The 27,799-nt window shown below is 47.1% G+C and overlaps 1 protein-coding gene, 1 long non-coding RNA gene and 1 other non-coding gene across 5 annotated transcripts; 2 read left to right on the plus strand and 1 right to left on the minus strand.

Annotated features, from left to right (window-relative positions):
* On the plus strand, positions 1-25,706 carry Ncapd2 (non-SMC condensin I complex subunit D2). 3 transcript variants are annotated; one of them, XM_048444122.3, is made up of 32 exons: positions 1-299; positions 1,585-1,734; positions 4,655-4,730; positions 4,992-5,050; positions 5,512-5,693; positions 5,968-6,110; positions 8,918-9,045; positions 9,122-9,245; positions 9,425-9,572; positions 12,279-12,476; positions 13,551-13,685; positions 13,779-13,866; positions 13,945-14,131; positions 16,137-16,252; positions 16,496-16,720; positions 17,247-17,421; positions 17,638-17,722; positions 19,310-19,443; positions 19,735-19,864; positions 19,956-20,040; positions 20,117-20,281; positions 20,493-20,665; positions 21,665-21,776; positions 21,856-21,979; positions 22,064-22,219; positions 22,549-22,726; positions 22,820-22,914; positions 23,457-23,537; positions 23,646-23,829; positions 24,802-24,928; positions 25,042-25,197; positions 25,389-25,706. In XM_048444122.3, exons 2-32 carry the CDS (start codon positions 1,608-1,610, stop codon positions 25,472-25,474), a joined length of 4,182 nt encoding a protein of 1,393 aa, XP_048300079.3. In that variant the 5' UTR covers positions 1-299; positions 1,585-1,607; the 3' UTR covers positions 25,475-25,706. The 3 variants fall into 3 exon arrangements, with proteins under 3 accessions (XP_048300079.3, XP_048300080.3, XP_085543270.2); XM_048444123.3 differs by having other exon boundaries at positions 13,957-14,131; XM_085687144.2 differs by having other exon boundaries at positions 1,645-1,734.
* LOC125407114 (small nucleolar RNA U85) lies at positions 5,118-5,434 on the plus strand. The gene has a single exon (XR_007234116.1). It is a non-coding gene; the product is annotated as a small nucleolar RNA U85 (small nucleolar RNA).
* LOC125406964 (uncharacterized) lies at positions 25,671-27,172 on the minus strand. Its single transcript, XR_007234072.2, has 3 exons — positions 27,056-27,172; positions 26,363-26,516; positions 25,671-25,878 (listed from the first exon to the last, which is right to left on the minus strand). It is a non-coding gene; the product is annotated as an uncharacterized LOC125406964 (long non-coding RNA).
* Between the last annotated feature and the right edge of the window lie 627 nt (positions 27,173-27,799).

Consider the following 27,799-nt stretch of genomic DNA (forward strand, 5'->3'; position numbering starts at 1 on the left):
GTCACGCTCCCCCTCCCGGTTCTATGATTGGTCGGCCTCTCCAGCCGCGTCACGCTCCGCCTCCCGGCAGCCGTTGAGGTTTGAACTCCGATTCGCGGGCTCTGCGAGCGCGACACCTGACTCCGAGGCGGATTTCCGTCCCAGCCTGCCGAGGATTGGCTGGTTTCTCCACCAGCTTGAAAACCATATCGCTGTTTGGCGCGGATGGTCCTCTGGTGTTTTCTTCCTTCCTTTTCAGTGGGGTCGATCCCAGTCGAAGAAACGGCGGGTGAGCGTTGTCCAGGAGTCCAGGTGTCCAGGTGAGGTATGGTAGGGGTAGGAAGCGGGAAGTGAAGGGCTGAGAAAATCAGGTCCGGGACAGGACGCAGCCTTTGCCTGTGTTCAGTCGGCAGCGACGTCTGGTAGGGATGCCCTTGAAATCCAAAGTGGCTGTGATCAGAAACGGAACGCGTGGTATAACCTTGCTACCCAATCTGTAAATTTAGTTGTTCTTTATACACCCCGAGAGGCCAAGATTGGAGACTAGAGAATGAGTAAGTAGACACTAATGTTCTCTCATCCTGCATCCAGGAACCCCGATGCTGTAAGGATCGTTTGACTTTAAAATGAAAGTAGTAAGGCTGTTTGTACACACTGAATGTCACTTACTTGGAGACTGGAGTCTTATATAGCCCAGATCATGTAGAAGAGGCTGGCCTTGAACTCCATCCTTCTGCCTCCTAATGCTGGGATACTAGGAATATAAATACCACTGTGTACTACTTTACTTGACTCTGATATTATACCTTACAAGATAGTGTTAGTAGCTTGTTGTAAGACTGAAAAACAATGTTGAAAGTGGGGGACATAATTGAACCAGATAATCTCTGAGGCAGGGGTTATAGCTCAGTAGTAAAGTACCTACCATACCAAAAGATGCTAGGTTTAATTCCCAGTACCACCACTACCCAAAACAAGAAAAAAGAAAAGAAAGAAATGCTCTTACTACATAATAAAAACCACAGCACTCTTAAATTTAAACCTGTGGTTCTCAACCTTCCTCATGCTGTGTTAAATGCCCTTTAAATACAGTTCTTCTTCATGTTGTGGTATTCTCCGACCATAAAATTATTTCGTTGCTACTTCATAGATTTTTTGTTTAATCTTTCTTCACAAGTTTATTAGGCAGATACTGTGCTGCATACCGTAGAGGCATGGTATTAACTCATAAAACTGGGTGTTTGGGCCCCAGAACTCACTCTTATAGAGGTGGTTAAAAACTAAGACACCCTCCAGACTGGGCACAGTGGTTTGTGCTTATAATAACCATTACTCAAGAGTCTAAAGCATGAGGGTTCCAAGTTTAAAGTCAGTATGGGCAACTCAGTGAGATCTTGTCTCAAAATAAATAAAAAGGGGGGGGGCGTGCCAGTGTAGATCAGTGGTAGAGCACTCACGTGTGGACCTACTTCATAGATTTTGCTACGGTTATAAATCATAACGGTGTTTTCATGGTCTTAGGATACCCCTGTGAAGGGGGTCAAGCAAGACCCACGGGTTGAGAACTTCTGGTTTAGACTGACATTTTAGTTGTTTGTCTTCTAGACCTGTGAACCGATAGGAGAAGGATGTCTCCCCAAAACTTTGAATTCCATCTGCCCTTAGCCCCAGAGGAGTTGCTGAAAAGTAGAGGCGTGAATCAGTATGTTGTTCAGGAGGTGTTGCCCATCAAGCAGCTTCCATCTCAACTTAGAGGTAAGACACCATGGCTACCAGTGAGCTTCAATAGACAAACATCCCGTGTGTAATTAGCGTCTCTGTTCTATAGCTCTGTGACATTCCATCGGGGCAGGGAATGTCTTTCCTACTAGTCCCTAGTTTTATTTCACTTATTTATTTGTTTGTTTGTTTAGTAGCTCTGCACCGGATTCATGACACAAATGGCTGTCCTCCCCGGATTATTCAAGAAACAGTGTTGCCTAACCTGGTTACTCTAGGGTTTTTGTTTTTGTTTTTAGGGGTGGGGGGGTGTTTTGTTTTGTTGTTTTTTGATTTTTTTTTTTTTTTTTTTTTTTTTGGTTTTGGCTTCTCTGTGTAACGGTTCTTGCTGCCCTGGAACTCACTTTGTAGACCAGATTGTCCTCGAACTAAGGCATGGACCACCACCGCTTGGCTGTATTTTTACCTTTTACCATGGTAAAATTAAAAATTGTAGGCTAGGGACTGGAGAGATGGCTTAGAGGTTAAAAGCACCAACTGTTCTTCTACAAGACCCAGATTTGATTCCCAGCACCCACATGGCAGTTCACAACTGGCTGTAACTTGTGCCTGTAGCGCACAGATATGTATGTAGGCAAAACGCCAACCTGCATATAATACATGAGTAAAGTGAAAAATAAAACATGCAGCAGTTGTGGGCAGTGACAGTATTTGACTTGCCGTTTCTTAGGGAGTACTCTTAAATCTAGATCATGTTTCCAAGAAGTGTAATAAAGGAGAAACATAGCTGCAACAACACGCAAAATAGTCATCTGTCACTTAATAAGTGGACTGTGGGAGATATGTTCTGAGAAGCCTGTTGATAGATGATTCATTATTATGAAACCTCATCATAGAGTATACATGTGCAAGTTTTTAAAATGGCATAGTCCACTCAGGAGGCAAAGGCAGGTGGATATCTGTGAGTTTGAGGCCAGCCTGGTCTACAGAGAGAGTTCCAGGACAGGCTCCAAAGCTACACAAAGAAACCCTGTCTCGAAAAACCGAAAGAAAATAAAATAAAAATGGTATCATGTACTCCAAATTACTTGTCTAGTATACACAAAGTACTAGGTTTAATCCTCACCACCAGATGAAACCAGATGTAGTAGTGCACACCTGTAATCCCAGCAGCTGGGATGAAAAGAGCAGGAGGATTGCTGAAAGTTCAAGAGCAGACTATACAGCAGAGTAAGACCTTGTCTCCAAAACAGAAATCAAAACCACAAGAAAAGAGATGGGGTATATGAGGCTGCTGTTAGAGTAACCCAGCATTAGCATTTTATAGTAAATTATCAGCTACAGCAATTACATAGCCAGTAATGTAGTCTTTTATTGTCAAGAATTATCTACTGTTCATAACCGTCTGTGCCATACTTTATGGGATTTGAAGTGTAGAGTGAGTGTGTTTGCACCGCAAACCTTACAGATGAAAACATAGCAGTGGCTAAACCGTCACTAGACAGTAGGAAGTTTTCAGCTCCATTGCAGTAGAGGAGGATACTCTGTATGTGGCTGTTCATTGACAGTGTGGCGCCTGTGATTGGATGCACAGTGTTGTTCCTCCTGACGTCTATGAAAAACTAAAAACAACTTGTATATTATCGGTCAGACCCCACAGTGCCACTGTACTTCTTGGAATTGGTTCACACTGGGTTGCTTTAGGGAATTATGTGTAGACTGAAGCTGCTGGAGCCAGGCCTGGGCTTGTCCCCTCTGCCGCCCTGAGCTTGAACAAGTGACCTCCTACTGGAGATGGCAGCTCCTTGATGTAAGGTTCAGAAATGGGGAAGGGCATTTCTGTCTTGTCTGTCTGTCTGTCTTTTTTCAATGTTTTTTCTAATTTTTTTGAGACAAGGTCTCAATTTGAGCAGTCCCAAACTGAATACATAGCTAAGGATGATTGTGAACTTCTGGTCTTCCTTGCCTCCTTCTCATCTGCTGGGTTGGTTTCTCCTTTCTCAGGACTGGGGATTGAACCAAGGACCTTGCACATGCCAGATAAGTGCTTCTCTAGCTACATCGCCACCTCCTTTTTAATTTGTATTTTCACATGGTCTTGCTAAGTTTCCAAGACTAGCCTTGAATTTACTTTGTAGCCGAGTGAGGCTTTTGAGTTTTTAATCCTCCTGCCTCAGCCTCTCTAATGGCTGGTACTATCAGCCAGGACCAACAGTTATTCTATGCAGTGCCGAGAGCTTCGATTTTTATAAACTGTTCTCTCATACCACTAAAAATTATTGATTCCAGAACCAAGGAAAGTAGGAGGTAAACCTGGACCATCCTGTGGTGTGAGGAAGTAAGAAAATAAATGCTCACTCTAGCAGCGTATGTACAAAATTGGGTGACCCGGGAAGAAGCGTGACCCATGAAACACTGTTTCTTTTTATGAAAGAAATGTGGCGCATGTGACTAAAGTACCTGATGTTTGTGTGTGAACATGGGACGAGCCAGGTGTGGTGGTGCATGCCTTTAATTCCAGCACTGCAGGAGTCTGGCCTGGTCCACAGAGCAAGGAGGTCCCAGGGCAGCCAGGGATACACAGAGAAACCCTGTCTTAAAAAAAAAAACAACAAACAACAACAACAAAATTATGAATGACAGGGGCTGGAGAGATGGCTCAGAGGTTAAGAGCCCGGGCTGCTGTTCTAGAGGTCCTGAGTTCAATTCCCAGCAACCACATGATGGCTCACAACCATCTGTAATGAGATCTGATGTCCTCTTCTGGTGGGCAGGTATACATGCAGACAGAACACTGTATACATAACGCATAAATAAATCTTTAAAAAATTATGAAAGGCAAAGCTTGAAGATTCAGGAAACGTGTTAGCTAAATGCCTTCTACATAGAAATGGAATTTACAAAAAAAAAAAAATCTGTCTTTCCTCTAAATTAAACAGCATCCTTCATTTTCTAGCATTTCAGTCTGCTTTCCGAGCTCAGGGACCTCTCGCTATGCTGGAGCATTTTGATACAATCTACAGCATTTTACAGTAAGTAAAATACACAGCAGGTGCTTTTAAACACCTGGTGGCTATTTCTCTGATTTTTGCATGTTAGTTTTGAAATTCCAAATTATAAGTTCACTGATTATCGATTTTGGGTGCTGACATCCATAGTGAGCATTGGTCCAGCTTCCACCATGTTTATTTGACAATTGTGGGATATTTTCACGTGTTCGATCCTTAGATCTGACCTAGGAGAATGGGCTCTGCAGGCTCCTGTCTCACTCCCACACTTTCTTTCCCTCATAGTCACTTTCGAAGTATAGATCCTGGCCTCAAGGAAGATACCCTGGAATTCCTGATAAAAGGTGTCTGTGGGTCTGGGGTAGGGGCTGGAAGGTGCTTGTTATGTGTAGCATTTCCTCCGTTCTCTGAGCCATGTGATGATATCAAGGCTGTTGTGATTCAGTTGGTTTGGCTAAGTCCGGGGGCCTCTGGCTTATCCAGGTCTGTAATCTTGGTGGTCGATACAGAGTAATGTGCGATCGCTGTAAGGGCGGACCAACAGAAGTTTTCCTGCTTTTGAACCACCTCCCCAAGTAGGGGTGATTCTCCATTGCCCATGAGGACTTGTCATTGGAATGAAAGTAGGAACAGGCTCTATCTCGATCCAGGGGTCAGGGGTCCCAAAGGACTTAGCTGTGTCATGGCCACTGAGAGATGATACACAGATCTTTGGTAATCTGATGGCTACAAGTGCTAAGTGTTTAAAAGTTGGGGTACATTAAGAAAGTCAACGAAACCAACTCCCAGATTCTGCCCCTCACAGTGGTATCCTGCCACTCCCAGGAACTTCCATCCATCCTGGATGATGCCACTTTGAGTGTATCAGATAGAACCGCCCATCTGAACACCCTCAAGATGAGCTGCTACGCCCTGATCCGCCTCTTGGAGTCCTTTGAGAATATGACCGGCCAGACAAGCCTCATCAACCTGGATGTGGGTGGGAGGGTAAGTGGGGATGCCTGGGCCGTTTTATATTGATGGGAGAGAAGCCCAGGATTCTAGGATGTTTTATATTCTTGCTTGGGGTTTAGGAGAGAGTCCTCAAGTACTGGATCCCCTTCCCTGGCGAGTAGTTCTTGTGCATCCCAGCACCTCTAATCCTCTATGGCCTTGCCTAACCTTGCCTTGGTACTGGATAGTGTGGGCACACAGACTAGATGGTCTTTACTCTCTGATCCCCACCCCACCCCACCCCTGAATGTCTGTATGATCACTTTAGGGTAAGAAGGCCCGGGCCAAGGCAGCCCTTGGCTTTGATTGGGAGGAAGAGAGGCAACCAGTTCTTCAGCTTTTAACACAGCTACTCCAGCTGGACATTCGTCACCTATGGAACCACTCAGTAATTGAAGAAGAATTTGTCAGGTGGGTAGTTAAGATGGCTGTAGATGATCTTAAACTCTGAGGAATGAGGTTCTGGCTTTTTTTTTTTTTTTTTGCTTTGTTTTATTTTCTTACTTTTGTGAGACACTGTCTCATTGTGCAGCCCATCTGGCCTGGAAGTCTCAAACTGGGTTTAGACTCACAGAGGTTTACTGCCTTTACCTTCCAAGTGCTGGGATTAAAGGTATGTGCCACCACAATGAATTTCTCATTGCTGATACCTATATTTGTGGAAATGTGTTTACTAAGAATCCCCTAGGTGGATGGTGGCATTATTATAGACACTTTCTATTTTAGAATAGAAGGCAATTTTGGGGTGGTGGTTATTCTTGTTGTGCTTTTAGTGGGGAGTTGTTTTTTAGGCTGGTCTTGCTATGTAGCTCAACTGGTCTTGAACTCACTATTACAGTCCAGGCTAGCCTGGAACTCAGTCATGCCTCAAACTTCTCAAATGCTGGAATTAACAACCATGAGCTATCACTCTTGACTGGCAATGTTTAAAATAAGGAAAATATATAGTATGTATGGTGATATGTTAATGCAGAGCAAAATGGAGGAAGGGGCTAGGAAGTTTGGTGGGGAAGGGTTGTAATTTTTAAGTCAGCTGTTCAAGCAGGACCTCTTTGAGTTTTAACCATTTTAATCATGACCCAGGGGAAGTTAGTGAGAGATGTGTGAGTAGCTCAGGGAAGAACGAGTCTGGGGGCCTAAGGAGGGAGTATATCCCGCGGGCACCCTGCAGGCAGTCTTTCTTTGAACCACCAGCTCCCAATAATGACATGAGACTTCTTATTAATTATGAAAGCTCAGCCTTAGCTTAGGCTTGTTCCCGACTAGCTCTTAAAACCTAAATTAACCCATTTCTATTAGTCTACATGCTGCCATGTGACTCGTTACCTCAGTACTGCGAGTTCACTTATACTCCTCTCTTTCTGTTTGGTGTATCCCGTACCTCTCAGATTCTTCCCAGAGTTCCTGTCTCTGCCCAGAAATAGCCTGTCTGTCCTCTCCTGCCTAGCTATTGATTATTTAGCCTTTTATTAAACCAGTCAGAAGGTGCTGTAGGCAGGTGAAGTGAAACAGCAACACACCTTGACACAGTGTGATCAGATATCATGCAACACATCAGTACTAGTGAGGTCTGAGTGGCAGCTGAGAGAGAGAGTGAGAGTGGGCTGGCGGGTCAGGCCACATTGCAAGACCTGATAAGTCTCATGGTAACTTTGATCTATACTCAAGAGTATCCAATGGGGCCACTCGTAACTGGGCAGTGAGGTTATGTGACTGTGCTTTCATGGAGTCAGCCTGGTTATGGGATAGAAATAGATAGTAGGAACAGCAGAGGAAGTAAGAGACCAGTCACCAGTTCTAGTAGCCTAGGCAAGACCATGGAATGGCACTGGGGGTGGGGAGAAGCAGGATTCTTTTTCTTAAGGTGTTACCGGATCTGTTGACAGATTGGGTATGAAATTCGAGAGAAGGATACAGTCAAGGATGACTGTTGCAGGGATGTGGCCAAGCGTTTGGTAAAAAGGAGTTGCTGATAATGGAGGTATAGGGAAGTTGGGGTATTTGGCAGGAAGATCAGAAGTCCTGCTTTGGACATGCACTTTGAGGTGCTTGTTAAACATCTGAGTAGTACTAGATTCAGCTGTTGAAAGGAAGGCGCGTGTGGACTAAAGGGACGCCTTTGGGGATATGATGCTGCTTAAACCCTTGAGATCGAATGAGGTCACTAAATCAGGAACTACAAGAAAGCATAGATCCAAGGACTATATACTAAGGTACACTATGGCCAGTAGAGTGAGCTGAGAAGCAGCCAGAGAATCTGAGATAGGGATCCAGAGTCCTGAAGCCAAATGAAGTGTGTGTTTGAAGGAGAAAGTGACCAGGCATTGTGGCACATGCCTGTATACCAGAACTTGAGAGGCTGAAGCAGGTTTGCCAGGAATTCAAGGTGAGTTACGCTATACTGTGAGCAGCCAAGAGTACATAGCAAGACATTGTCTCAAAATATAAGTAGCCAGGCATGGTAGTACACATATGTAATCCCAGCACTTAGGAAGCAGAGTCAGTGTCTGAAGAGAACTCAGTGTCTGAGTTCAAGGGTATCTTGGTTGACTAGAGACTTCCTGGTCATCCTGAGACCTGTCTCCAAATAAATAATGGCTGGGGAGGTGGCTCAATCAGTGAGGTACTTGCCATGCAATCATGAGGACTGATGATCACCAACACTGATGATCAACATTCCTGTCAAAGCCAAACATGGCACAGTGTTGGGGATGTGGAGACAAGGACTTAGGACTGTCAGCCTAGCCTATTCAGTGAGCCCCAGGTGAGAGGCCCTGTCTCAAGAACTAAGGCAAAACAGCTCCTGAGAAATGAAACCCAAGGTTGACCTCTGCTTTCCACATGCACATTCAGGGAAACACACACAGACAGTAAAACCAAAGTAAATGATCAGTCACAGCCGATGGAAATGAAAAGTCTGTCTAATAAAGACTGAACTGGCCATTTTTAACAGTGAGTCTTCAGTAACCTTGCCCTACCATCTTGATCATATATTCAGGTTTCTTGTTGACATGGTAACTAGCTGAAATTTGCTGATCAGAAGGTAAGAATTTCTTCCAGAATTGCTTTCTCCAAAGCACCTTAATGTGGAAGGCGCTTAGACCGAAAGAGCAGAGCTCTAGACACCTTGATTCGGACATAGTAGGGACAGAATGAATAAGGGGAGCTGCTGGTGGCTCCAGAGCTGATTTTTTTCTGTCCATCTCTTTTCTTTTTAGTTTGGTTACTGGCTGTTGCTACCGCCTTTTGGAAAATCCCACCATTGGTCACCAGAAGAATCGCCCCACTAGGGAAGCCGTAGCACACTTGCTTGGGGTGGCCTTGGTCCGTTATAATCATATGTTCAGTAAGTTGCCTTTTGCCTGGTGCCTGCTCCCTGCATTGCCCTTTCTCCCTGAATGCCACATGTTGCTGCTTCCCAGGTGCGACTGTGAAGATCATCCAGATGCTGCAGCACTTTGAGCACCTGCCGTCTGTGCTAGTGGCGGCTGTGAGTCTGTGGGCAACAGACTATGGAATGAAGAGCATCGTGGGCGAGATTGTAAGGTGACTCCTGACCCTCCAAGCTTCTGTTTTCTTGGAGGTGTGGGTGGGGTAAAGGAAAGTTAGAGGCCCTTTCTCCATGTGATGTTGGATTCCTTCGCGTTAGCTGCCTGTCTTGGCTTCCCTTATCGGGAACTCAAGAATTGAACCTTCTTTCCGTATCTGTTTTCTTCCCTCTATAGAGAGATTGGGCAGAAGTGTCCACAGGAGCTGAGTCGAGACACAGCAGGGACAAAGAGCTTTGCAGCCTTCCTCACTGAGCTAGCAGAGCGAATCCCTGCTGTCCTTATGTCCAGCATGTGCATTTTGCTAGATCATCTGAATGAAGAGGTGGGTAGTCCAGATTTGTCTAGGGACTTTAAGCCCATTTCTGAAGTCTGTCTCTCTCTCTCTCTCTCTCTCCCTTCACTTTAACGTGGCTCTGGGTAACAAACCACATGCTACATGCTCTAAAAGTTGAAAAATTTGTTTCCTAAAAAAAAAAAATGTATGGGCTGGAAAGAGGGCTTAGCTGTTAAAGGCTAGGCATACAGCCAAAAAAATATAAGAGTTCAGTTCCCAGCACCCATAGCTGTCTCTGCAGCCAAAAAAAAAAAAAAAAGTTCATGATTTTTATGTGTTTTGCCTGCATGTAAGTTTGTACAGAGAAAAAAGGGCAGAGACCGACATCCAAGGTTATACTTTGAGTTCTGCAAATGTTCCATGGTGCATGCATGCTCCCATATAAACACACACATATGAAACATATATACACAACAAAATAAAAAAGAAAAGGCTTGTCATGTAGCCTAGGCTGGCTCCCAGGTTCCAGAATTCTAGGTATCACCATGCCTGGCCAAGGTTCAGATCAAGGTTGTTTCTTTGTTTTTGTTTTTGTTTTTCTAGACAGGGTTTCTCTTTGTAGCTTTGGAGCCTGTCCTGGAACCAGGCTGGCCTCGATCTCACAGAGATCTGCTTGTCGCTGTCTCCTGAGTTGTGGGATTAAAGGTGTGCACCACCACCGCCTGACCTCAAGGTGTTTCTTGAGAAAGAAAGTAGCTTTTAGTTACAATGGAAGTGTGCCGTGGGGTCTGAGACCCAGCGGGCCTAGACTTTTAGTTACAATGGAAGTGTGCCGTGGGGTCTGAGACCCAGCGGGCCTAGACTTTTAGTTACAATGGAAGTGTGCCATGGGGTCTGAGACCCAGCAGGCCTAGACTTTTAGTTACAATGGAAGTGTAAGTGTGCCGTGGGGTCTGAGACCCAGAGGGCCTAGACTGCAAAGTAGACTGTCCCCGAAATAGATTTTCACACAAAGAAGACAGGTTGTCTAAATTTACCACTGTGACAGTTTGTACAGAGAAACCCCACCCCCAACACAGGGTTTCTCAGTAGCTATGGAGCCCGTCTTGGAACTCACTCTGTGGAACAGTTTCGCCTGCCACTGCCTCCTGAGTGCTGGGATTAAAGGCATGCGCCACCCATGTCCATTGAGAAACCCTTTTATGAATCTTGTTTTTATATCACTTGGTTTTATGCAGTTCTGGTAGAGATGACCATTCTATAACTGTCTAGTGAGAAGAACTCAGCTTTGGTTCGCAGTCCCATCCAGTCCTTGGGCTCAAGCCTCTTGTTCCCGTCTGGCTAGCATTGCTTTCTACAAACAATGAGCTTTCTCAACCAACCTGTTCTACTCCTCCAACTTCTCTTTCCTGGATGCTTGCCTGGCCTCTTCCCAGACTAGTGTTGGGGCTTCCTAGGGAAATGTCAAAGACAGTCTATTCATTGATCTAATTTTCTTGAACTTCTTTTATGAGACTAGTCTCTGGCTCTTGGCCTACGCAGAGGGAATCCCCTGCCCTGTTTTTTACCAGGTTGTATAACAGACTTCTTGGCTCCAAGGCTAATTAACTCATATTTTTAAATCTGTGCTCTACCACATGGCTTGTTACCTCTCCTTTATACTGCCCCACCCATCCTGCTTCCTCCACGTCTTGCAGCGATTTTTTTCTCATGCTTAGCTCCCTCCTCCCAGTTTCTCTCTCTGCCCAGAAGTCCTGCCTTTCCTCTCCTGCCTAGCTATTGGCCGTTCAGCTCTTTATTAAACCAATCAGAAAGTTGGTGTGATCAAATATCCTGCAACATTTTATGGCCTTATAGATAAAGGATAATAAATATTTCTTGCCGGGTGGTGGGAGCACACACCTTTAATCCCAGCACTCGGGAGGCAGAGGCAGGTGGATCTCTGTGAGCTTGAGGCCAGCCTGGTCTACAAGAGCTAGTTCCAGGACAGGCTCCAATGCTACAGAGAAACCCTGTCTCAAAAATCAAACAAACAAAAAAGAAGTGTTTCTCAAACGTGCCTTGATGGACAGATCTGATTTTGCTTTTTAATACTATTATTTGCCAGGCATAGCACATACCTTTAATCCCAGCGTCCAGGAGGCAGACAGGTGGACCTCTGTGAATTTGAGACCAGTCTGCTCTTCATACTCCTAGGCCAGACAGTGCTTCATAGTGAGACCCTGTCTCGGAAGAAAAACAATTATATGTTCATTTACTTTGTGTATGTGTGTGTATAGTATGTACCTATGTGGAAGTTGGTTTTCTCCTTTTACTGGTCCTGGGGATTGAACTCTGGTCTTCAGGTTTGGTCGTATCTAAGATTACCCTTAGGCTATCCAGGTTTGGTCGTATCTAAGATTACCCTTAGGCTATGAGTGTGATATATTTGAAACATAGATGTATTTCACATTTAGATTTAGTTTCCATCCCTAAGATACTATATATACATAGATATACAAAATCCAAAATACTGTGTCCCAAGCATTTCAGACTAGGAAGCACAACCCTTTGATTTTGACTCTTATTTACTTTATGACATTCTCTAAGCAAACAAATCCCTTTGGGATTTTGTATTTTACTGTTACCCTGGGGGTTAACACCTAGGCAGTTGGCCAGGAAAGTAACAGCTTAGAACAAGCAATCTTCACTTTGACTAAGGGCAGAAGAGTGAGGGAAAGAAATGAGAGCCGTTCCAATTGATGTCTCTCTCAGAACTACGTGATGCGCAATGCTGTGCTAGCAGCCATGGCCGAGATGGTCCTGCAGGTTCTAAAAGGTGACCAACTAGAAGAAACAGCCCGAGAAACCAGAGATCAGTTCCTGGACATCTTGCAAGCTCATGTCCACGATGTCAACTCCTTTGTGCGAAGCCGTGTTTTACAGCTCTTTACCCGAATTGTCCAACAGAAGGTAAACAACCTTCTCTATGCTAAAACTCTGAATGTTTCTCTGTATACTTGGCAAAGTAAAGAGAGAATCTGGCTGAGCACCGTGCCTATGATACCAGACTTTGGGAAGTAGAGGTAGGAGGGTCAGTAGTTTGAGGTTATCCTCAGCCACATGGAAAGTTTGAAGACAGCTGAGCTATATGAGACCTTGTCTCAATTTAAAAAAGCAAGGAAAGATGCTTTCCTTTATTTTTATATGTGCATGAGTGTGTTGCTAGCTTGTGTCCATGTACATATGTGCAGTACTTGTGGAGGCTGGAAGGCCTCTTATTCCATGGATTTGGAGTTACAGACGGTGTGAGCTGCCATGTGGGTGCTGGGAATTGAACCCAGGTCCTCTAGTTGAGCAGCCAGTGTTCTAAACCTCAGAGTCGTCTCCAACCCTGAAAAAGGTGGTTTTTGTTTGTTTGTTTGTTTTTTTGTCTTGTTTTTAAATAGACACAGAATCTGGTAACTGCCCCCAAAGAAGAGTCTAGACTTGAGATTTTTACTACCAATAATAAAGTCTGCCATGGAGGCTAAAGAGATGGCTCAGTGGTTAAGAGTACTGGCTGCTCTTCCAGAGGCCCTGAGTTCAATTCCCAGCAACCACATTGTGGCTCACAACCATCTGTAATGGGATCTGATGCCCTCTTCTGACCTGCAGGTACATGTGCAGAGCACTCATGCATACAATATAAATAAATAACTGAAATAAAAGTCTTCCCTTTCTGAGGACAAAGGTGCCTGCTCCAGTTAAGGACTGCAGTGTGGTGCTGCTCACATAGTTTATAATCTCACAGGAAGGCTGCTTTAGAGTGAGGCTCAGGTCAAACTCACGAGTGTGTCCGACCTTTGGACACTGCAGCTTGACACTATCATCTGCCAAGTTCACACCCATTACAGTAAGGGAAATCACAACAGAATCTCACAGTATTTTAAGTAGGGTTAGGATCATGTGTTGAGCCACTTATATAGCTGTCCTCCACTGGAAGTGGCCCATAGGCTGTAGTTGGGTGGTGCTGAATTTATGCTGATTCTCCTTCTGTTCATCTAGGTGCTCCCCCTGACCCGTTTCCAGGCAGTGGTGGCCTTAGCCGTGGGACGTCTGGCAGACAAGTCGGTGCTAGTATGTAAGAATGCCATCCAGCTGCTGGCCAGTTTTCTAGCCAATAATCCCTTTTCCTGCAAGGTAAGTCAACATGGTGCATGCAAAAGAGGAGAGAAACGGAGGCAGAGATGGCATTATGTCACTCGGTGACCTGACACGCATCCTACCTGACAGCTCAGTGATGCTGACCTTGCTGGACCACTGCAGAAGGAGATCCAGAAGTTACAAGACATGAGAGCCCAGAGGCGACCCGTGGCTGCTTGTGAGTATTCAGCTGCCCCGGGAGTCTGACTTGCTTTCCCCTGTGGTTGGTCACAAAGCCTGAGAGAGACCACACAAGACTCCCTTTCAGCTGCAGCACTAGACCCAGAGGAGGAATGGGAAGCCATGTTGCCAGAATTGAAGTCCACCCTGCAGCAGCTTCTAAAGCTTCCCCAGGAAGAGGAAGTTCAACAAATCACTGGAACAGAGACTGTGGAAGAGGTGAAAGGACGCATCCGTCAACTGCTCGCCAAGGCTAGTTACAAGTATGTACAAGATTAGGATGCTCTCTGCAGGTCTGTGCAGGTGAATCTTTGGGCTGCCAGCTCACAAAAAAAAAGACACTTATTATTAGTGATGCAAGTTCAGCCCATAGCTTAGGCTAGTTTCTAATTAGCTCTTCTAACTTAAATTAACCCATCTGTTACTTTACTTCCTGCCTCATGGCTTTATTACCTCATCTCCATATTCCTCATCCTGCTTACTCTGCATCCGGCTGGCAACTCTGCCTTCTTCCCAGCATCCTCTCTGCCCTGAAAATCCTTCCTAGCTATTGTTCAGCTTTTTATTAAACCAGAGTGACACATCTTCACAGTGTACAAAAAGATGACCTCACAACAGGTCTGTGAGGATTTAGAGTTAACCTTTGAGATACTTATGATGAGTCCTTAAAAATGATTCGTACTAAACAGACGATGGTGGCGCACACCTTTAATCCTAGCACTCAGGAGGCAGAGAGAGGTGGATCTCTGTGAGTTCAAGGCCACCTTGGTCTATAGAGCGAGTTTCATGGGCAGCCAGAGCTACACAGAGAAACCTTGTTTCAGAAAACAAACAAACAAGAAAAAATAAGAAAGAAGAAAGAAAGAAAGGAAGGAAGAAAGAAAGAAAGAAAGAAAGAAAGAAAGAAAGAAAGTCATTTGTTCTTAAGTATTGCCGCTCCCAGAAGTGATAGGCATTTTTACTGTAGTAATAGCGGATTGAAGCATAATCCACAGCTGCTTTTCTACTTTTTAAAGTGTTTTTAAAACTACTCCAGAGCCCGGTCTGTGGCACAGGCCTGTAAGCCAGACTACTTGGGAAGCTAAGTCAGGAACGATTACTGAGGCCAACTTCATGAGATTCTGTCTCAGAGTTTAAAGAAAACTGGGAATGTGTCAGTGGTAGAACACTAGCGTGAACAAGGCTCTCGGTTCAATCCTCAGGGCCCGATAAGCAAAACAAAACAGAAAGTTACTCTCAGGCCTGGAGGTCTAGCCCAGTGGTAAAAAAACATTTACTTGGTCTATGCATTTGGTCCCTAGCATTTCACAGACAACTAAGTGAACCTGGTGGTGCGTGCTTATAACCCTAGCGCTCAGAAGGCAGAAGCAGGAGGTTTCAGCAGATTCAAAGCTAGCAAGGTCTAAACAGCAAGTGTTCCTCACAGCCAGAGTTGTGTAATGAAACTTCATCTCCAAAAGGTGAAAAGGGATGGAGATGTAGCTCGGCTGCCCTGAGGTGTGTGCTCGATCCCTAGCCCCACATAAACCAAGTGTGGTGCCACCTATTGCCTTTTGTTTGTCCTGAGAGACTTGGCAGCCAGGAGCTCTGGTATGCTCAGCATATGCTCTACTGCTAACTGCTCTGGCTGCCCACATGTTACTGTGGGGCAGCAGTACTTGTTTGTAACCCCAGGATTTAGGGAGTCTATGGCAGGGGCATTGGGATACATAGTGATGAGTTCATGGTCATTCTGAGTACATTGTAAAACTCTGTTTCAAGAAAAGAACCTCATTGTGTGGTTATGTCATAAAAGTAACAAATTATTGAAACTCTGTTGACTGCAAACACAGTAGGTTTTTACACAGGTGTTTGGAGTAGGCTTTTATATATATATACATAAATATATATTTAGTAATGTACTTATTTATGGGAATGTACTTGGGGTACAGCATATGTAAAGATCAAAGGACAACTTTGGGGAATCAATTCCAATTCATTAAGCTCTGTGGTAGGTACCCTTGCCAAGCTTTCTGACTAGCCCTGGGTTTATGATTTTAAAAACTTTTAAAAAGAGATCCAACTTCTTTGAAGACTACAGTAAAGGCCTGGAGTTTGGGGCCTGATATCCTAGTAGGTACTGCTCAGCTCTTGAAGCGTGAGATATATTCCTTTTCTTTAGGGTACCGTGTGTAGGGGCTGGATGGAATCATGAGGTAGGATCCCTTACAAGGGCTTCAATGACATCCTTCTGGGTGCTGAATTGGTGACAAACTGGTATTCTTTCAGGCAAGCTATTATTCTCACTAGAGAAGCTACCAGTCACTTCCAGGAGTCCGAACCCTTCAATCATACAGACCTGGAGGAGGACAGCTTCCTGAATCTCCTGGGAATTATCTTCAAAGGTAATCCTTTCAGTCAGCAAGCACAGACTTGGGTTGAAGGAGGCTTGGGGAGAGGTTGACACTGCTGATCTGGAAGGGGAGCAGCTCAGTCATAGGAGTCTACAGGGATCTACTAAGAAACGAACTAAAGTGTGTTAGAATAAGTTCTAATTTTATACCTTCAAATTGTTGACAGAAATATCCGGGGATGTTGGTAGCCACTGGCCTGCTGAGCAAAACTTCCTGTACCTCTCTAATTCCTAGGCTCTGCAGCTCCCACACAGGAGTCTCATGGGGACAATGTCCCTGTGCTAGCTAACAGTAAAGACACTCCCAGTGCGTCCGAGCCTGAAGGACCCCAGAGGGACGATGAGCTGGTGAAGCAGGAGATGTTAGTGCAGTATCTGCAGGATGCCTACAGCTTCTCCCAGAAGGTTACAGAGGCCATCGGCATCATCAGCAAGATGATGTATGAGAACACAAGCACAGGTAAGCCAGGGCTCTTCAGAAAGAACTGGTCGTGGGCTGAGAAACAGTTCTGCCGGCTCATAGTTATTGATGCCCATACCTTTCTTATTGCTATATTTTTAAGATTTTATTGTTTATGTGTATGAGTATTTTGCTCGCATGTATGTATATCACATGCATGTTTGGTGCCTACAGGAAGCATAAGAGGGAGTCAGATCCTCTGGGACTGGAGTTAGGATTTGTTGAACCACCATGTGGACACTGGGAATTCGAACCAGGTCCTCTGAACAAACAGCAAGTGCTTTTAACCACTGAGCTATCAATCATCCCCTGGTGCCCGCACCATTAAAAGTCAGGGGTGTTTACCACTGATAGCATTTTGCAGTTTACCTAGTTTAGCCAGTGTCATGAGCAGGCATTGTAGCAGTCATTCTCTGGGACGGCAGTGACCTCACATCCATGTTACTGTGTTAGCAGGGGTTCCATCTATGGGTGTTGTGATATTTGTCAAGTTGTCAAGATGGGTGACACTTGTGTTTGTTCTCAGTGGTGCAGGAGGTGATTGAATTCTTTGTGATGGTATTCCAATTTGGGGTACCTCAGGCCCTGTTTGGGGTTCGCCGCATGTTGCCTCTCATCTGGTCTAAGGAGCCTGGTGTCCGGGACGCTGTACTTAATGCCTACCGCCAACTCTACCTCAGTCCAAAAGGGAACTCAGCCAGGTATATGGGGTTCCTTGTCTTTGTTAGCTTTTCTGAGATCAGCTTCTCAGAGGATTAATCCTAGTATCCTGAAAGATACTTGTCTGGGAGAGTCTGAACTCATGGATGGGTCCATACCAGGCTTAGGGTGGATTTCTGCTGAGGCCTATTCCAAGCAGTCATTTAACCTAACAGCTTCCTGGTCATAGTGACCACTGATCTCTGTTGTTCCCACAGAGCCACGGCCCAGGCCTTGATACAGAACCTCTCTCTGTTGTTAGTGGATGCCTCCGTCGGGACCATCCAGTGTCTTGAGGAAATTGTAAGTCTCCTCCGTCCCCTTCTCATTCAGCAGGTATAATTAGTGGCTGTCTCCTGTCTACAGAGATCTATTCAGCCCCACAGAGAGATTTAAAATTAGTTGTTTCCCGTTCTCGACTTTATTTCCATTAGCTTGTTTGTTTGCTACTGTGTTTGGGGCAGTTGTCTCGCTGTGTAGTCCAGGCTGGCCTCCAACTCACGGTGCTGCCACCGCTTCCTCGGTGTTGAGATTCCTGTGTGCAGCAGTGCTCAGCTCGCATGCCCAAATTTAAAGACGCCAGCAGTTTGCTTAGGGAAAAAACCAAAATATGTTTAGAAAAATGTAGCAAGTAAATATTCACCTACCCTTAATCTCAGCACTCACAAGGCAGAGACAGGCAGATCTCTGTGAGTTCGAGGCCAGCCTAATCTACAAGAACTAGTTCCAGGAGAGCCGGGGCTGTTACACCTGTAGAATTGGAGGCATAGATAACAGCTGTAATAGCAGTAATAACATACGCTGTTTACTATGTGTTGGGCGCTGTTGTTAACACCACGGGGTGACTCTGGAGTAGTTCTTTGTGTGTGTAGAATGGGGTCTGTGAGGGAGGCTCCAGGAGAGGCTCGGCAACTTGCCTGGCTGCAGCAGTTACACTGTATATTCGCCAGAAAACATATCCGGCCTCCGTGCTGTAACAGACCACAGAGCTGCTTACAGTAGCGTCAGGGACATGCCCCATCAAGGTGGTTGGTGCTGGTCAGCAGGGGTCATGAAAGTTCAGTGAGGTTGAGAGAGAGAAGAGGAGAGAGTTTCTGGCAAAAATCACGGAAATCCACTCTCCCAGCCCGAGAATGAAGAGGTCTGTGTTCTGTCTCAGAGTCATTACCTGCACAGGATAGTCAAGTTGGGAGCATAGGCTGGTGCTTTCAAGTCAAAGGGACCCCTGCTTTTTAATGAGTTGAATCTGCACTGTAGGGAGCGGTGCCCCTGCCAGGCCTTGCCTCCTGGTTGCTACTTTTGTTCCTTTCTGTGGAAAGAGAGGAACTGGTGGGAGGCAACTGCCTTGATATTTCCCAGGCTGCCTGATGCTCAAAACTTCTACAGTAGGCAGAGAAGACCTGGAAACAGATGCTGAGGAGACGCCCTGCCTGTCACACAAGCCACCTGGAGAGCTATGGGCAGGGTAGAAGTGCTGCCTGCGGCTCCTGTAGGTGGGCAGGGATGAGAGGGCAAGAATGAGAGGGCAGGAATGAGTGGTAAAATGGGTGCACATGTAAAGAAGAGGGTGTTGGCATTGCTGGGCAAAGAAAAGGGAAAAGAACAGTGACCCTCTCACAGACAAATTACCAGAAATATCCAGAGTGTAGTCAGAACGGTGGTCCACACAGAACTCAGAAGATCCATTTAAATGTGTTACTTTAGGAAGTGTAGCCTTGAAGAAAGACATGAGATAGGAAAATAGAGACTGGAGTGAGAAGTGCCTCCCCAAACTCCTTCCTCTTCTGTTTGCCAGTGTTAGTTCCATTCAGGTCTCAGTGTTGTCTTCAGATAAGTAGACCAACCGGGAGCTGCTATTCGGAAGCTGAGTTCTTTGTCTTTCCTCCTCAGCTGTGTGAGTTTGTGCAGAAGGGTGAGATAAAGCCAGCAGTTACCCAGCTGCTGTGGGAGCGAGCCACAGAGAAGGTCCCTTGCTCTCCGCTGGAGCGCTGTTCCTCTGTCATGCTTCTTGGCATGATGGCACGGTGAGGCTCCGACTGTGGGGAAAGAAAGGAGGGTCTGAGAGGCCTTCCCGTCTAGTCACAGCCAGCCCATTGAGCTTTCCTGGTCGGCTGCCTGGTGGAGAAAGCGCCTGCCTGCCTGTGTAGTAGAAACAGTCACTAACACACGGGGTCCAGGGACCTGGCCCTGAATCAGGGCCTTTCTGTGGTGCTCCAGGGCTCAGGAACCCAGGGCAGGTACAGGCCTTCCCACTGCCCTCATCTCCCCCGGAATCCTGCCCAGGACTGCCTTTAACTCCGTTTTCCTTTCTCTAGAGGAAAACCAGAAATTGTAGGAAGCAATTTAGACACGCTGGTGAAGGTAGGTCTGGAGGAGTTCCCACCGGACTACAGGCTGGCCCAGCAGGTGTGCCTTGCCATTGCCAACATCTCGGATAGGAGGAAGGTAGGTGATCTGGCGTGGCCATGGCTCAGCTGAGGAGAGTGGAGAGCCTCCTGTCTGTCTTCCCCACCCTGGCATTTTGTTTTCTTCTCAGCCTTCCCTGGGTGAACGTCAGCCTCCCTTCCGACTGCCTCAGGAACACAGGTTGTTTGAACGACTTCGAGAGATGGTCACAAAGGGTGAGCTATTCAAAAGGGCCTGAGGTAGTTGTGGCTGTGTCCTTCGCAGAGTGATCAATTTCTCCTTTCTCTGTAGGGTTTGCACATCCAGATCCCCTCTGGATCCCATTCAAAGAGGTGGCAGTGACTCTGACCTACCAACTGGCAGAGAGCCCTGAAGTGATCTGTGCCCAGATGTTACAAGGCTGTGCAAAGCAAGCCTTGGAGAAGCTTGAGAAGAACACCATTGAGGAGGACCCCAGTAAGTGGGCAGAGGTTTGAGTGCTCGGGGACGGAGGGGGCAGCCAGCTTCTGTTGTTTCCCTAAAGGATAAAGAGCCTCAGCCACACTCTTGTTTATGGCCACGTGTCCCACCCCACCTCCTCTTCCTGCTTTGAGTAGCGCATGAGGAAGGAGTGGGAGTTTGATGGAACTTGACTGTGCCTTTGCTCTTTCCCTTCCCTCTACATCAGAGGACGCTGTCCCCAAGCTCCCCACATTCCTGCTGATGAACCTGCTGTCACTGGCTGGGGATGTGGCCCTACAGCAGCTGGTACATTTGGAACATGCAGTGAGTGGAGAGCTGGGTCGGCGGCGAGTTCTTCAGGAAGAACAGGAACACAGGACCAAGGACCCCAAGGAGAAGGTGAATGAGTGTCTAGGTGGTGGCTCATGCCCCCAAGCGTTTCCCAGATTTTCATAGCCTCAGCTCAGGACATTTCTTCCTAGGGAAATCTCTGCTTTATTAGTAAGTGAAGACCCTGCCTCTTTGTTGCTACTTCTCTGGGGAAGATTAACATTGACAAAGATGGCATGGTCTCCCCATGCTCATCCAGTGGGGGGGTGTTAGGTACACACAGACTGACTTGTATACCTTAGTCTAGGATACAGGCTCCATCTGAGGTGCTGTTTGTTTGAACACACACAATACCCCCTCTTTTTATCAGCCTGTGTTACTAGCCTGTCACCTGGTGAGATCCTATGTCCTCTCTTCTAAAGGTTTATTTGTTTGTAGACAAAGAAGAGAGTCTTGCAGGTGGAGTAAAGTGACCTTGAGCCAAATTTACCATTTAGAGTCAATTATGTTTTCAGAGGAAGAGGTGTAGGGACCTAGTTATTCTCTCTTCCACTCAGGAATTCTTTCTCTTTATGGACATACTTGGCACTTTTGTGGATGGTTTTATAAACTTCATCTTTAGATCTCTTCATGCAAATGAAGTGTTATGCTAGAATCAAAAATGCTATCTTGTGAGTAGAGAAATGGATCAGAGATTAAGAGCACTTACTGCACTTGCAGAGAACCTGAGCAGATTCCAGATTGTACATGGTAACGCTCAGTCATCTGTAACTCTAGCTCCAGGGGAATCTGATGCCCTCTTCTGGCCTCCATGTGTAATGCACACGTGTGTTGTGCTTATGTACATGCAGGATAAAACACTCATAAAACCAAAAAAGTTTGTTTTTTTTTCTCAAAGCAGGATGAAGTGACATATGCCTTTATCCCAGCTTAGGAGACCAAGGCAGGCAGATTCCTGTGAATTTGTGGCCAGCCTGGTCTACATAGAAAGTTTCAGGACAGCTTGGGCTACATAAGAGAGCCTGTCTCAAGGAAAAAAAGTGATCACCTTGGCTTCTTTCCCTCCAGAGTACAAGCTCTGAAACAACCATGGAGGAGGAGATGGGGCTGGTCGGGGCCACTGCTGATGACACAGAGGCAGAGCTGATCCGCGGCATCTGTGAGAAGGAGCTGCTGGATGGTAAGCAGTACTGCTGTGTGCCTTTCTCCTTGATACATCCTGATACATCCGCCCCAACCCAGAGCCCTTCTTCCAACAGGCAATCAGGTGCTAGCTGCCTTTGTTCCGCTGCTGCTTAAAGTCTGCAACAACCCTGGCTTGTACAACAACCCAGACCTCTGTGCGGCTGCTTCGCTGACCCTTGGCAAGTTCTGCATGATCAGGTAGGCCCCGTTGGTCTCAGCTCTAGGAAGATGAGATGACACAGCTCTCCTGCTTCCCTGATGATTTTCTCTCTTTGCCCTCAGTGCCCCTTTCTGTGACTCCCATCTTCGTCTTCTGTTCACCATGCTTGAAAAGTCTTCACTTCCCACTGTCCGCTCTAATCTCATGGTTGCCACTGGGGATCTGGCTATCCGCTTCCCCAACCTGGTGGATCCCTGGACTCCTCATCTGTACGCCCGGTAAGTGATCCCTCAGACACCTCGAGAGTTCGCTCTGAAGTCCATTACTATAGCGAGCCACAGCTCTTCCCCTGGCTCGTGGCAGAGCCTTCAGTATCTGCTAGCTATTCACCTTGTACAAACGAGCTCTAAATGGACACTGGGAGCTGAAGTAGCCTTCTAAAATCTTGCCTACAAGCCTCCCATTGTCCCTGACTTCAATTCAAAATAGCCTTTGAGCTGCTTCCGGAATGGCATACTGTAGAACAATAGATCCTTACATCAGGTCTTCATGTCAGCCTTAAGATATAAATGAGTTCTTGATCTCTGACTAGAGCTTTTATTCCTAGCCTCCGAGACCCAGCTCAGCAAGTGCGGAGGACAGCGGGGCTGGTGATGACACACCTGATCCTGAAGGACATGGTGAAGGTGAAGGGGCAGGTGAGCGAGATGGCCGTGCTGCTCATCGACCCTGTGCCTCACATCGCTGCTCTGGCCAAGAATTTCTTCAATGAGCTCTCCCACAAGGTGACAGAAGCAGCTTGGAGCTTTCTGCAGAGGAAGTGGATGGGTCGCACTTCCCGCCCCCATCTCATCGTCTTTGGTCTCTTTCTCCTACAGGGCAACGCAATCTATAATCTCCTCCCTGATATCATCAGTCGCCTGTCAGACCCAGAGGGTGGGGTGGAAGAGGAGCCCTTCCACACCATCATGAAGTATGGTTTTTTACATAAACTTACAGGGATGTAGTGTGGTACGGGGTATGTGTGTGCAGCACACAGACTTGGTTAGGAACCAGACATACTTTTTATCCCAGCTCTGGTTGATTGGTTGGTTGGTTGACTATGATATGCTAAGAGTGAACAAGAATGAACTCAGGGCCTTGCGTACGCTAGAGAAGCACTCCTGCCACTGTTTTCAGCCCCAAGTGTACATTTTAGCTGTACCTTCTCCAAAACAGCTTGACCCATTTGCTTGTTTCCCTCTATGAGAGTGCTAGTACTTGCTTCACAGTTCTCGAGGCTCTCAAATGGGTATGACTCCCAGGTTGTAGGCACACAGCAGGAGTCACCAGATAGCAGCTCTTCTTATCTGCATTCTCAGTAAATGGAAGGGGACAGGAGGAAAGGTGGGGGGCCATGGCCATGAGCATTCTTCTAAAGCAAGGACAGAAAGGGTGGTGCTGGGGTGGGGTGGATTCTGTGTAGTAGTTGAGAACTTTGCTGGCTAGTCACACACTCCTCTCATCCCCTCACAGGCAGCTCCTTTCCTACATCACCAAGGACAAACAGACTGAGAGCCTGGTGGAGAAGCTTTGTCAGCGGTTCCGCACAGCCCGGTATGCCGCCTTTCGGAGGTCTCTATGCCTAGAGGGGCTCTTCAGAGGGACCAAGGGAGACTGAGGCGGGAGGACATGCGAGCCTCGTGGTGTCCATTCCTTGTGCAGAACTGAGCGGCAATACCGGGATCTGGCCTACTGTGTGTCCCAGCTGCCCCTCACAGAGCGAGGCCTCCACAAGATGCTGGACAACTTTGACTGCTTTGGAGATAAGCTGTTAGATGACTCTGTCTTTGCTGCTTTTTTGTCAGTTGTGGGTAAACTGCGTCGGTGGGCCAAGCCTGAGGGCAAGGTGAGTGGCATAGGGTCACTGGCCCTACTGGGTTCCAGTACTCTCCTGTGTGCTGTGGGACTCGTACCTTCCTGCCTCGCTAGCCTCACTACAACCATTTAACCAAGGTGACTTGAGGCAAGATCTTTCTATGTCCAATTCCTGGTCCTTTCTCCTGCTCCCGTCCCTTTTTTAAAGGTCATTTTTTTTAAAGGTTTTTTTTTTTTTTATTTTATGTGTATTAGTGTTTTGTCTGTGTGTGTGTGTCTGTGTGAAGGTGCCAGATCCCTGGAACTGGAGTTATGGAAAGCTGCAATGTTGGTGCTGGGAACTGAACCCAGGTGTTCTGCAGGAGCAGCCAGGGCCATCTCTCCAGCCCCCAAGGAAAAGCCAATTTTTACTTGAGACATTGTCTTTCTGTGTAGCTCTAGCTGGCTTAGAATTTGATACGTAGACCAGACTGGACTCAAATTCACAGAGATTCCCCTGCCTCTGCCTCTCGAGTGTTGGGATTAAAGGCGCGCCTTCACATGCTCGGCACTAGACTTCTTTTTTAGAGCAGTTTTATGTTTAAAGAAAAACTGAGTAAGTAGATCCTGTTTGCTCCTGTCTCAATCCACGTACGTCCTCTACCCCATCAGCTCCTTGTCCTCGGGTACTGTGGTCTTACAGTCTCCATTGACCGGGATGAATGGATATGATTGACAGATGAGTACCCAAGGGCCACACTGACACTCACTGGCTTCCCTGAATACAATGACTTGTCACTACAGGGTCATACTAGACATGTTCACTGCCCTACGCACCTCACTCCTGTGGTGGTGTCACTTAGTTGTGTTCTCACCATAACTATATAAACTGATAGAGATACATAGATAGAGACAGATCACGTAGAGTAAGCATTTCATTTCAAGACTTTCTGTGTCTTTCATGGCTGTTTTTAAAGACGGAGACAATATCTCCAGCCCTGTTTTTAACTTAATTTCCCTCTAGTCTACAATAGATGAATTTGAGCAGAAGCTTCGGGCCTGTCACACCAGAGGCATGGATGGAATAGAGGAGCTTGAAGCTGGCCAAGGAGGCAGCCAGAGAGCCCTGTCTGCCAAGAAACCCGCTGCCGGTATGAAAGGCAAGCCCACAAGGGGCTTCCACAAGCAGTCTCCACCATCTTTTATGTTTTTCCTTTGCGGTTTGTTTTTGTTTTTTGAAATCCTGTCTCCCTTCCACTTCTAGTCTCAAGGCAACAGCCTCTGACTTCTGTAGATTCAGACAATGACTTCGTCACACCTAAGCCTCGGCGTACCAACCGCCCTCGACCAAACACTCAGCAGCGGAAGTCCAAGAAGAAAGCCAAAGTTACCTTTTCAAGTGATGAGGCCAGCGAGGACGGTATGACTGCCCTCCCGACAGCCTTGGGGTCTCAGTGGGGCTTGCCTGGGTGTAGTCATTCCTCCTGGTAGTGCCACCCCGCCATGCAGCCTGGCTGACTTCCGCAGTGTGCTTTGCAGCTCTGGTTATGTTTAAAATTGTTTTGCGCCATCTTGGTGACTCAGTTTTTGTTCCCATGATTCTCTGAATAGAACTTTCAGCAGAGATGACAGAAGAGGAGACACCCAAGAGAACCACCCCCATCCGCAGAGCATCTGCCCGAAGACAGAGGTCCTAGGAGTTGTTGCCTTTACCTATTCCCATCCCTGCCATGCAGGGTATCTTATTGGATGCCTTTGAATTCAGTTCCTCCCTTGTAAAAATGTTTGCTGCCTCTTTGTTTTTAACATGTAAATGATCTTTGCATTCAGTGTCTTTCTCTGAGAGCCCATCTGAGGGCTGCTTTCACTTCCCAAGAGATACTTAACCAATCGTGTTTTTTAAGAATAAATGTTTTTATATGCTTTTAAGTATTTTGCCCTCTGCTGGTCTCTGTTTCATCTTTCACCTTCACCCAGATTCAGGCAGCAGATTGAGGGTTATCAGTCCAGAGAGAAGATAAGGAAGCCAGGTACCCTGAGGCTGTCTCTGGATCTTCATGATCCGCATTGCTTCATCTTGCACAACTAGTGAGAGATTCCACTGTAGAGAATTACATGGTCTAGGTTCGTATAAGCATCTCTCAGCCTGGGGTACTTTGTACCCAAGACAACATTTGACAATACCCAGAGAACTATTTCTGTCACAGCCTCGTGGGACATGGGGCTGCTATAAGCACTCTTTCATCAAAAGCCTAGGAAGGATGATGTTGACTAACATCCTTGATGCACAGGAATTCCCAACACTTGAAAACTGCTCTAGACCTAAGGATTGTTTCCTCCATGTGCTCCGTTCCAGGAGAGATGAGCTGTGTCCCTCCCCCCAGCTCTGTGGGTGACAAGGTCTACCTCCCATCAGTCCTTCTCACTATTACGGGTCTGCAGGAGGTCCAGCCCCTCCCTCAGCTGCAAACCCTGCTGGGTGCTGCCCACCCTCCCCAACTCCTTCTGCTGAGTCACTTAGAACAGGAAGCACTGATATTTCTGCTGCCATGACAACAGCACATTGCCTCTGAAACGGTCCCTACCTCTTATGTGTGTTGTGTGGTTGGGGAACAGTACTGGCAGATGATAGGCATGAGGAAAAAGGGGAGATGGCTCCTCAGATACTTTAGGTTAGGCAGGACTGTGAAGGGGCTCCTGAGACCTGGTGGAAAAGAGTCAGTGCTGCTTGTGGAGTCTCTGTTGGAAGAAAGGCAGAAAAAGGACGGGGCTGAAGACGCCTCTGCTCCTGGCACAGCGCTATGACCACACTCCCACTCTCCATCCCCACCCCTAGTCTCGTCTGCTCCCTGCTCATGGAAAGCCTGGGCATGGCCGATACAGCTGTCAGTCCCACAGCCTTGGCTCTGGGACCCCAAGGAGGTAGGGCAATCCCAGAAGGGCAAGGAGCCAGGACTGTTATTTGGGGTGCAGTCAGCATGCTCCCTGCCTTTTAAGCAAAGGTTATCACTAGGCCAGCTAAACTTAGCAATTAGGCCCTTCAGCTAGAAGAGCAGGGGGCTGGTCTCAAGTTGCACTGGCCTAGTAAAGAGGCCCCAGGATCCCCCTGCCCTGCACCTGTTGATGTGCTCTGCTCCCAAGCCATTCCAAGCGCTCAAAACCCACCCTTTCCACCCTCCCTACCCTTCAGAGGAGTGAGGAATCCCGGGCTGGGGGCCTGCCTGCCTGTTCTGGCTCAGGGCATAATACCTCCCCTTCTACTTTCCCCCCTCTCTGACCTCACCCGGCGTCCACGAGGGCAGCCAAGGAAGGAGAGAGAGTCCCTGGCTGCAGGGCCAGCAGGCACGTCCCAGGGCGGGGAGGGACTTCCGCCCTCACGTCCAGCACTCCACCCTGGGGCTGCAGTGGGTGAAAGGGGCAGTGTCTCCTAGCCTGGGCGGCAGGTTCCGAGGAAGGACACTGTGGAAGGCCTCTTAACCTTCTCCAACCCAACCCACAACCAGGGTACTGTCCTCATCCCGGGGCCCCAACCCTGACCTTAGTTGGGGAACACAGAAGCGTATTTGTGAGTCTCAATTATCAGGTCTCCAGGCTGCAGGGCATCCCGACCTATGGCGTAGGGACCGCCCCTTCAGGCCTCTTTCCTAGCCTCCTTGCTCTCACAATCCAGTACACAAGCCTGGCCTCTGGCCCCAAAAATCGAAGCCAGAAGGTGGAGGGGAGGTGAGGTGGGGGTGGGGCCGCAAATGCGAAGGGCCCCCGCAGGAGGCAAAGTGGCCCCTCCCGGGCCTTTTCTTCTGCTTTGCTGCTTTAGTCTGTGTCACTACCGAAAAACAACGAGAAGATCCTCAACTTTTCCGCAGCCTTTTCAAAAAGGGGAGAGGGTCGATCGTGCAGCTGTGGGCTCTATTTCCCCCGTTCCTGCAGCTCCCAAGGACCTCCCACTTTAGTCCAGCGACAACTTTCAGGTCTCTGGGTCCTGGATGTCCTGGGTACACACTCCACGTCCTTAAGTCCATAGT

This window comes from Myodes glareolus, chromosome 3 (assembly GCF_982192425.1).
Source record: "Myodes glareolus chromosome 3, mMyoGla1.1, whole genome shotgun sequence".
NCBI lineage: Eukaryota > Metazoa > Chordata > Mammalia > Rodentia > Cricetidae > Myodes > Myodes glareolus.